Consider the following 11,524-nt stretch of genomic DNA (forward strand, 5'->3'; position numbering starts at 1 on the left):
TTTTTTTTTTTTTTTTACATTAGATGCGGCGATCAACTTTGATCACCCCGTCTAAAAGGTTAATAGCGCACATCACTGCGATCGGTGATGTCCGCTATTAGCCATCAGACCCGATATGACACGGGGTCACAGCGAGAGCAGGACATACAGGTACGCCCTGCGTCCTTAAGGAGTTAAAATATGTGAAAAAAATAATCTGAATATAAAAACTTAAAACCTCCCCCTTTCCCCATTTTTTTTTTAATAAAAAATAAAATTAAACATCTGATATCGCTGCATGCTGAATTGTCCAATCTGTTAAAGAGTACCTGTCATCAACAAAAACTTTTAATATGCTGTTCATAATCATTAATGAAGACATATTGTAATATATCTTCATTAAAAAATATTAATATTCATACCAGTTTTTCATTTTATACTTTTGGCCACTAGGGGTCTCTCTTCTATGCCTGGTCTGCTGGCAGCTTCCTATGCTTTTCATAGTAAGTGTACAGCTTTAGGACTAATGCTGAAAGGGCACTGGTCCTTCCACAGGAAGTTCCATACTCTCAGCTCAGGACTCGCTCCCAGCCTGGAGCAGCACTGTGAGCTACAAGCCTGCACATGCCTCTCATATAACAGAGGCCAGTCACCTCCCCCTCCCCCCTGCTCTGTGTTCTCCATGCCCCTTACCACACGTTATCTTATACATTGTATTATCTCACTGCACTCCCTGCTCTGTGCCCCCCCCCCCCCCCCCCGACATTCATCTTAATTACTGCCTCTGTAATTGCTCCCACCACCCCTGGTTCTCAGCATTGACTTTTTAGTGCAGAGAGACACAGGAGAGAGAGAGAGAGACAGAGGCTGCCGTCCCTCCCCTGTACTTAGTCTGTATGCTCACTGCAGAGCAGTGTTTCCCAACCAGGGTGCCTCCAGCTGTTACAAAACTACAACTCCCAGCATGCCCGGACAGCTGTTGGCTGTCTGGGCATGCTGGGAGTTGTAGTTTTGCAACAGCTGGAGGTACCCTGGTTGGGAAACACTGCTGCAGCGGGAGAGCAGCATACAGGAAGACTGGCAGAAGCAGAGTCCCGGCCAGGCTTCATGTGACATCATGCCTGCCAGGACCCGCCTCCTTCCACCCCTCAGAAAGACAGTGCTCCTGAGCTAATGAAGAGGGATAAAAAAAGGTATTTCCACAGCGTTTTAAACCTCAATAAACACAGGGATCGGCATAGTTAGAGTAAGGGACAGATGGGGAGGGGGATCAGGGAAAGTTTAGTTGATGACAGGTACTCTTTAAGATATAACATTATTTATCCCTTACGGTGAACTAGTAACTATTAATGCAAAACAATAGCAAAGTACAAATTTCCGATTTTTGGACACAACACATCTCAGAAAAAACTTGAACAAAAAGTCATGCATACGCAAAAGTGGTACGGCTAAAAACTGCAAATCACGGCTCAAAAGAAAGAGACCTCATACAGCACCAAAGACAGAAAAAGTGTTATAGGGGTCAAAATAGGGCAATTTTAAGTATACTTCTTTAAAAAAATATATATATTTTTATATAATTTGTAAAGTAATACTAAAGCTATGTAATTATGGGTATAGTCATCGTATCGACCCACTGAATAGAGATAAAATGCCAGTTTTGCTTTAAAATGCATTGCATTGCAAAAGTGGTACTGATAAAAACTACAGATCATGGCGCAAAAAATGAGCCCTCATATTGCCCCATATACGGAAAAATGAGAAAGTTATAGGTGGTCAAACTAGGGCAATTTCAAACATACTAATTTTGTTAAAATGGTTTGAGATTTTTTTAAGCGGTACAATTATAGAAAAGCATATAACATGGGTATCATTTTAATCGTACTGACCCACAGAATAAAGAAAACGTCATTTTTACTGTAAAGTGTACAGCGTGAAAACAAAACCTTCCAAAATTTGCTAAATTGCGGTTTTCTTTTCAATTTTCCCACATAAATAATATTTGTTTGGTTGCGCTGTACATTTTATGGTAAAATAAGTGATGTCATTACAAAGTACAATTGGTGATGCAAAAAAAAAAAGCCCTCATATGGGTCTGTGGATGGAAATATAAGAGTTATGATTTTTAGAAGGCGAGGAGGAAAAAACGAAAATGCAAAAATAAAATTGGTCTGGTCCTTAAGGCCAAAATGGACTTGGTTCTTAAGTGGTTAAACCAGTCAACTCCTATGTTTAGATTTGTAGTTAGATGTCAACCATAAGGCCCTTTCATAAAATATGATGCAAAAACCCTTTTTTCATAGAGTATTCTGCATTGCTTCCTCTTTTGCTAAAAGCTTTAGTAGGGGCTGAACAGTCGCTGTATATGTCAATTAGGACACAATCCCATCATCTTGCTGTTCTTTCGTCATACATTTTTAGGGACCCAGGTTTTCCTTTCATTGTATCCTCTCCTGGTTCAGATCTGAATTGAGTGTAGTCGGCCTGCTACATGTTTCTATTAAAAGTCTTTACAAAGATAGGACATAGTTAACTCTTTATTGCTTCTGTTCCCAATGTTTATCTAGACAATATATATGTAAATGACTTATATAATGGGTTGTGTTCTCATTTGTTTCAGCACTGGGGGGCCATACTGCAGTCTTTTCCAGGAACCAAACAAGGGCTATTGCAGAGAACACAAGGAGGGATCATAACAGAATTGACAATCTGTATAGGTCAACTAACACCCATCGCTCCAATCTTGAAGAGATGAGAAAAAGGAACATAGAAGAGAATGCCAGTATGGTCAGACACCAATACCAGGATGTATTTGGTCCTACAGGAGGAGCATCTAACAGGTAGTACAGTCACTCTGTATATGCCCTTGTTTTAGGACCTAAAAAATATTACATAACTGCCATTTTGAAACTTTTGTATTTATTTTTTTTCAAAATCAGATCTTTAAGAATGTTATCTGTCTTTTCAGTCAAATTAAAATGTTTCATCACATTTGTACCCTGTGGGCAGATGTGTAACTTGAAGCTCCTGGGTCCCAATGCCAAATCTTTAAAGGGAGTCTACCTGGTGAAATTATACTCTGCTACTCTTGCTGCACCACTATGCCCGACCTGACCCCTGCCATCTCCTTCTTTTCATTGTTCATGGTTGGAGATGGCAGAAACCAGAGTGGGCATAGTGGTGCTCCTAGAGATTCAGTCATGCCTCTAGTGCACCAAAAGCTACAAAACAAAATGCTAAAGGTAGCATCTGTTACACAATAACATCCTCTAGTCAGCAATACCAATAGTTTAATTTCCCCAAAATTGGTATTAGACTGCCTTTAACAGTTCTCCTACCTATCACATACAGTTTGCATCACTAGTCTTTCTGTATGGTCTTTCACCTCTTTTAGGCACCAGGACCCTAATGTGACTACTGCCCCCCCCGCTGATGGGACTATTAGTTTAGTATACAGAAAATAATTATGTTCTTGACTTTCTTTCTCTCCGGAGGTATGGACATGTAGTAAAGAAGCACTCTGCTGCATCTCTGTGTTTTATTACAGTAACTTGGTCATGTGATGACCAGTCTACGGAAAAATTAGAAAGTTATAGGTGGTCAAAATAGGACAATTTCAAACAAACTAATTTTGTTAAGTTTTTTTTTTTTTTTTTTTTAACTGTACAATTATAGAAAAGCATATATCATCATGGGTATCATTTTAATCGTATTGACCCACAGAATAAAGAAAACATGCAATTTTACCATAAATTGTACGGCGTGACTGACTCTCCAAACCTTCTAGTGCTTAATGTATCAGAGCAGGATGTCAGTCTCCCCACCCCTCCCAGCTCCATCTGCTATCTCTATGGGGCCAGGGTTCATAGTAGTTATACACCTCCCCTGAGGCTTTGTTCACACATTGCATTGTAATTTTCCCCAAATTGCGGCAACATTAAAAAAAATGTTGCTATTTTACCGTAATTGAGCTAATGTGTAATTTTACTGTGAGCTTGGAAAATCTCAGCAAATTCTAAATGCAGAAAACATATGAAAAATGCAGAAAAAATAACATGCAAACACAGCCTAAAGACTTCAAAACACCTTAGTGATTATAAGTAGAGATGAGCGAACTAACAGTATATTCGATTTGTCACGAACTTCTTGGCTCGGCAGTTGATTAGTTCAGCTTTCAGGTGCTCCGGTGGGCTGGAATAGGTGGATATAGTCCTAGGAGACTTACCGAGCCGAGAAGTTCGTGACAAATCGAATTTACTGTAAGTTCGCTCATCTCTAATTATAAGTCAAATCACTTTTGTCTCATGGCAATAAATTTTGCTCTAAAAAAACACACTATGAATTAGAAAACATGCATCAAAACTGTACATAAACTGACCTCAACCCACTTATTAGTCTCAGTTCCCCTGGGTGAACACCAGCAGCCTAATTAGATGAACAGGTGCAATAATCAAACACCCCACCCTCAGTAAAGGAAAAACCCCTTAAGGATAAGGCCCATTTTATTTTGTTTTTCCCTCCTCGCCTTCTAAAAATCATAACTCTTTTATATTTCCATCCACAGACCCATATGGGGTTTGTTTTTTGCATCACCAATTGTACTTTGTAATGACATCACTTATTTTACCATAAAATGTACGGCGCAACCAAACAAATATTATTTATGTGGGAAAATTGAAAAGAAACCCACAATTTAGCAAATTTTGTTAGGTTTTGTTTTCACACTGTACACTTTCCGGTAAAAATTACATATTTGTTTATTGTGTGGGTCAATACGATTAAAATGATACCCATGTTATATGCTTTTCTATAATTGTACCGCTTAAAAAAAACTCAAACCATTTTAACAAAATTAGTATGTCTGAAATTGCCCTATTTTGACCACCTATAACTTGGGCGGTATGAGGGCTCATTTTTTCTACCGTGATCTGTAGTTTTTATCTGTACCACTTTGCTTAGGTTTTACTTTTTAACACTTTTTTTTTTTTTTCTCGAGTAAAAGGTGACAAAAGCAGCAATTTTTTTTTTTTTTTACCTTTTACGCCGTTCACCGTACGGGATAATTAACATTATATATTGACAATTCAGACTTTTACACACACGCGGCGATACCAATTTAATACACTTAAATAGTCCCCATAGGGGACTATTTATAGCAGTCATTTGATTGCTAATACTGTTCAGTGCTATGCATAGGGCATAGCACTGATCAGTGTTATCGGTCATCTTCTGCTCGATCTCAGACCAGAGCAGAAGACCCCTGGAGACGGACAGAGACAGATGAGGGGACCTCCATTATGGATGATCGGATCCCTGCGGCAGCGCTGCGGGCGCTACGATCATCCATTTAAAGTACCGCACTGCTGCAGATGCCATGATCTGTTTTGATCACGGCATCTGAGGGGTTAATGGCGGACTTCCGTGCGATCGCGGATGTCCGCCATTACCGGCGGGTCCCTGGCTGCTGATAGCAGCTGGGACCTGCCGTGCATAACTGCGGAGCCTAAATGTACGTCATGGTGCATTAAGTACCACAGCACCAGGACGTACATTTACGTACATTGTACATTTAAGATACTGAGAAGAATTGTGTGTTGGCTTTATGTGCACATTAAATGGTATTTCTCATTTCTGCAGGACTACTGGCACCAGAAACAAGGTAAGAACATGACGACTGCCCAATAAAGGTTTGGTTAGGTGGTCTCATCATTCTTATGACATCTGGTGTTCTGTAGTAATTTCTGTGTATTTTGTCGTTTAGCCAAAGAAGATGATAAACACAAGATCAGAAGAAGTTGACAAAGAGGAGTAACATTCCCATATGTTCTTTAGAGAATAATTCTCTTCTATTATATCTTATATTCCACTTGTGTAATAAAGATTCTATGAAAACAAAGCGCTTTATAAAGTGTGGGCACAATCTATCACTGTATTCCTAATGTATGTGATAGCAGAGGAGGGCTGTATGTTTTATCTATGATGTTTCTATGTATATATCTTTTGTATGTGTCTTAAATGTAACAACCTCAGAAAGCATCCTTATTTGTAAGAATGGGGTTTGTGTCAATTAAGTATCATTTATGTACCAGGACAGTCAGATTAATCTTGGCAACATACTTACTGTTTAGTCCTAGAGCTGAATTCTCCGAGACTGCTCCGATGTGGATGGCACCTTCCATATTGTTGTAGTCTGAGAAATCTCAGTGTTGTAATAGCAGTTTTAACATAAGCTGCTCAAGCTATAAAACATATATAATATATGTAAGCTATAAAACATATAATATAAAAAATATAAAGCAATATTTCAATGTACTTTGCAATAAGGTCTTACACAGCCAGGACTAACACCTTCAAAGTTGTGGACTGTGCTCAAAAGTCCTTAAAATAGCATTATGGGATTTACAGAATTCTGTCTTGTAAAGTAAATCTGATGTGTGTTCCTGTGTGTATGAATATGTTTACATGCTGTTCTGTCATTTACACTCATCTAGCTGCACTTCTGACTGTTAAACTCTTTTACAGAAGAAAAAATATCAGGTTGGAGATTCTTAAAATTATTTATTGATTTAACAAGTAAAATAATGGACTTTATTATCTTAAAAGGTGGCACTTTCAGCTGAATGCGTGTTTAGCCAACAGGTATTCCTCCCGATCCATAGCCTCCCAGTATGTGTGCATGTTTGGCTCAGTCATGCAAGTAAGTGATCTCAGTAGGCAGAAGGGAGATGAGCTTTCTGCTGGTGGTTTTTCTTCTGTGAGAACAAAAATGTTTAAATCCAACATGTCCCCTTCCTTCCCCTGCCATCGGAGGAGAGTTTGAACACCTACTTACACTTAAAGGGGTACTCCGGTGGAAAACTTTTTTTATTTTTTTTATTTTTTTAAATCAATTGGTGGCAGAAAGTTAAACAGATTTGTAAATTACTACTATGAAAAAAAATCTTAATCCTTCCAGTACTTATTAGCTGCTGAATACTACAGAGGAAATTCTTTTCTTTTTGGAACACAGTGCTCTCTGCTGAATCATGAGCACAGTCCTCTCTGCTGACATCTGTCCATTTTAGGAACTGACCAGAGCAGCATATGTTTGCTATGGGGATTTTCTCCTACTCTGTACAGTTCTTAAAATGGACAGAGGTGTCAGCAGAGAGCTATGTGTTCCAAAAAGAATTTCCTCTGTAGTATTCAGCAGCTAAGAAGTACTGGAAGTATTAAGATTTTTTTTTTTTTATAGAAGTAATTTATAAATCTGTTTAACTTTCTGGCACCAGTTGATAAAAAAAAAAAAAAAAAAAAAAAAAAATTTTTTTATACATTTCCCCCGAAGTATCCCTTTAAGGATGGTCAGCCAGTCTTACCATACTTGGTAGATTCATCCTATGTTCATCTAACATCTATGGTAATAAATGTGGTTCTTATCTCTGGGACACCTGACTATATTGAGATCGAGGGCCCCCCAACTCTGCTTCTGGGGGCTGAATGTGGAATAAAAGCCAATTTGTCTGTTTTGTGTAGTTTGTATAATTCTGTACAGGTTAATAGAATTGTGTAAACAGCAAATTCTTTTTTTTTTTTTTTTGTAACAGTTGAACTATAGGGGTTATCCAGGATTAGGAAAACATGGATACTTTCTTCCAAATATAATGCCACACCTGATCTCAGGTGGTGTACGGTATTAATACTCTGCTCCATTTAAATTTAATAAAAAAAAGATCTGCAAGACCACCCACAAACTGAGCACACGAGTGGCACTATATCTGGAAGCAGCAATATTTTTCTAATCCTAGAGAACTCCTTTAAGAAAACAGCAGAGCTCAAGGTGCCACACAACTCCCATTCATGTGAATGGGAGTTATGCAAAATGTGTAAAAAAGGCTACTTGGAATTTTTTTTTTTTTTTGTCTTCCTGACTACCTTCAGTGACTGCAAGCTGGATGGGCCCTTAATCTTCAGATAGATGCTGGTACAATCACGTTAACACATTTATGGCATGTCCTGGTTGGGAATACCTCTTTAAAGGGGTACTTTGCCCCGAGACATCTTATCCCCTATCCAAAGGGGGTCCCGCCGCTGCGTCAGCCCAGACAGCCGGGGCACGGAGCGAACTTTGCTCCATGCTGGATGACTGCTGATGCGGGGAGGAGGCTCGTGACGTCACGGCCGAGCCCCCTCATTGCAAGTCTATGGGAGGGGGTGTGACTGCCTCACAACCCCTCCCATAGACTTGCATTGAGGGGGCGTGGCCGTGACGTCACGAGCCTCCGTTGGTGCAGCCAATGCTCAAAACAAACGCTGGGTGCAGTAGGGAGATCGCGGGGAGCCCCCCATGATCCTACATCTTATCCCCTATCCTTCCGATAGTGGATAAGCTGTCTCGGGGCGAAGTACCCCTTTAAGGCTCTGTCCGTATCTGCATAGTGGTTACCAATACAAATCAAAACCACAATGCAGTTTGGATCCATTACATGGTAGCGCCACAGCCTCATTGACTAACTATAGTTCCGTTAAGTGGTGTGTATAATTTTAATAGGAAAAATGGTGCTTTATAAAGCAATACTTTTCCAGCAAGAGGAGCAAAACAGAGATGTGAACATAGCCTATGGGCAGGGTTGCACATCCGCAGCTTATTTCACGCTGCAGTGCAAGCCCCCTGCTGTGTCTGGGTAGCTCTGTGTGTCCGCTTGTAGTGGCGGATTTCCCACTGTAGAAATCCGCCGCAACTAGCGGACACAGAGCTCTTTCTCTCAGGTCCCTCTTGTGACTGCCGTTGGCACATCGTCATTGTGAAATGACCCTACATTGTGTGACCCTACCCTTGCACAGTATTGTGCTGGCAATCTCTAGATCTAAACTGATAAATGATGTGCCGGAAAGTAATTTAATATGGATCTCATTCTTATTTATGCACTAGAAGTAGCCATTTTGTAAAATGAAAAAACCATGATGGCTTCTATTCTATATTGCCAAATAATGGGGACCTGCAATACCAACAAGTGCCTGATTTTTAATGATTCTTTTCATACTGGGTGTACAAATAACTGATGTATTTTATAAACTCACTAATATTCTTTCCTTTTTGAAACTTTATAACATATTTCTATGCTGGTATTTGGGTTGCTGATTTTAAATGTATTTTATACTATGGTAAATAAAATATTAAATGTGCATTTGGCTGATATTATTTTATTTATTAGTAGTTCAGGGACAATATTATATAATCACAGGAAACTTTCATCATGTGCTTGTCTTTGATTTTCTTGACCCAACTTTATAATGCACTTAATACTTCAATATGCAGAGCCAGTCTGATTGCTATTTAGGCTGGGTTTCCACTTGACAGCATTTTGGAAGACTGCCACTGCAGTTTTTGAGCCAAAGCCAAACATTCAATTGGAATTTGAAATATAAAGTTAGGATTTATACTTCTCCTGCCTACTGGATCCACTTCAAGCTTTGGCTCAAAAACTGCATTGGCAGTTGAAAAAAACAACAACTTCCAAGTGGAATCCCAGCCTTAGTCTTCAGTTTGCCCCTGTTCAGAAAAAAAACTGACAGGAATCCAAATTTTTGTCTTCAAATTATATAGTTAAAGGGGTACTCCAGTGGTAAACATTCTTTTTCTAATCAACTGGTGCCAGAAAGACGTGTAAATTACTTCCATTAAATAAATCTTTATCCTTCCAGTACTTATCAGCTGCTGTATGCTCCAGAGGAAGTTGTATAGTTTTGTCTGACCACAGTGCTCTCTGCTGACACCTCTGTCCATATCAGGAACTGTCCAGAGAAGGAGTAAATCCCCATAGCAGACCTCTCCTGCTCTCTGTACCTGTAAAGTTTTATGAAAATAATAGCCAGCCATAGAATCACATTATACTGGGTCTTGTGCTATTTTTTATTTGATCAGTTTTAGCAATATGTAAAGAGGTTAGATACTATTTCAGCTGGGAATACCAGAGAAATTTGTCCCCTTTCCAGCGGCTGGACACCCTGCAATCTTCTGTACTGGGCTTGGCTACTTGCCTGTCTCCGAGGCACTCTGGCCCCCACTGTTGGAGACAGGCAGGAGTGACTGCCTGCTCAGCCAATCGCTGATTGGATGGGGAAAGCCATTTTTCGGTCTCTACAGAGATGTTGAGTGAGGTTTAAAGGGGTTGTCCAGTGAAAGACAACTTATCGCCTAGCATAGGTGATAAGTGTCTGATCGTGGGGGTCCTGACCGCTGAGTATTACAACTTGGCTCCATTCACTTCAATGGAATAAAGCTGCAATACCACACACAACCTGAGGACTGGCGTGGTGCTGTTTTGGTAAGATATTAGCTCTGTTTTTCTAATCCTGGATAACCCCCTTTTAAGTAAGGGCTCTGGCTAGGCCACTCAGGGACATTCACAGCATTCTGGATAAGGTTTTCATTAAGACAGTCTCTGTACATTGCTTTCCCTCAATCCTTACCCTTCTCCCTGCTGAAAAACATTCACACAGTATGATGCTGCTGCCACCACCATGCTTTACTGTAGGTGGTATTGGACAAGACAAAATGGCCCTCTTCTATTATTGTAAACATGACCTTTTTTTTGTCAGGTCATTTGCGACCAAAAAAAAAAAAACAACCAGCTCTCTATTTTACTTAGGGAAAAATTTGTAAAAACCCTATCACCCATGACAGCACCCCTGAAGAGGACCTCCCACCATGGGACAGGAAACCTGGATATAAATGTGGACCTCCTTCCTCTCCACCCTCAGTTCAGGTTTCCTGTCCTACGGATAGGAGGCCTGGGAATTTTATTCTGACCTATTTTCTTGTCCTGAGCTGCAGGGCCCCGTTGCCATTGGTTCTGAGGGATTTCCCGGCCGACATAAGTCTCCTTGGGAGCCGCAGGCATGTCTGCTGTGGGGTCAGGCAGTGTCCGGCACGTGGTTCGGCGGTGTTCTCTCCTGAAGAGTGCGGGTCGGGTGGCCAGCTCTCCAGTCTCTGCGCGTTTCCCGTGTGTGCACGCGTGTGCGCATGTGACTAGGCGCATGGCGCACAGTGATGACGTCAGGCCCAGCAAACACTGGGAGACACTTCACTTCCGGCGGTCGTGCGGGAGACGCGCAAAAATTTAAGAGACTGAGCTGGGCGTCTCTTGCTTCTCCTGCATCCGGAGATCCCGCTGACCGCAGTAGCCAGCTCCTGCACCGGTGCAGTTCTACACTGCAGTGGATCCCGAAGTTGGTGCCTGAATTCCTGTTTTGTTTCCCAACCGAAGACCTCCTCCCACATGCCTGAATCTGGGAAAGAAGGTGGACGTTCTAAATCCAAGAGCCCCAGCCCAGTACTACAGCTTCCGTGGGTGAGACCTTTTCCATGTTTTTATTTCTATGGTCTAATAGGGGTTATCATGTGCTTTGTTGTAGGCAGATGAAAGCTCAGCTGAGGCCCCTAGGAAAGCGCCATCTAAAACTCCTAATCTAGAATGTGCGCAATGTAGAAGTCCAGTAGAATCCTTATATAAAAGAGCCATCTGTCAGTCTTGTGTGGACGCTCTAGTTGCCCAGGAATCCT

The 11,524-nt window shown here is 40.8% G+C and overlaps 1 protein-coding gene across 4 annotated transcripts in view; it reads left to right on the forward strand.

The window, feature by feature from the left end:
* Positions 1 to 6,237, forward strand: part of TRAFD1 (TRAF-type zinc finger domain containing 1) — a 44,994-nt gene extending 38,757 nt beyond the window's left edge. For 2 of the 4 annotated variants that reach the window (XM_056536604.1, XM_056536597.1), the window contains exons 10-12: positions 2,600 to 2,819; positions 5,617 to 5,638; positions 5,741 to 6,237. In XM_056536604.1, the coding sequence (XP_056392579.1) occupies positions 2,600 to 2,819; positions 5,617 to 5,638; positions 5,741 to 5,791 (293 nt within the window). In that variant the 3' untranslated portion in view covers positions 5,792 to 6,237. Of the gene's footprint in view, positions 1 to 2,599; positions 2,820 to 5,616; positions 5,639 to 5,714 lie in introns of all 4 variants that reach the window. The other 2 variants (XM_056536609.1, XM_056536616.1) reach the window with 2 other exon arrangements.
* The last annotated feature ends 5,287 nt before the right edge of the window (positions 6,238 to 11,524 follow it).

This window comes from Hyla sarda, chromosome 1, assembly GCF_029499605.1.
Source record: "Hyla sarda isolate aHylSar1 chromosome 1, aHylSar1.hap1, whole genome shotgun sequence".
NCBI lineage: Eukaryota > Metazoa > Chordata > Amphibia > Anura > Hylidae > Hyla > Hyla sarda.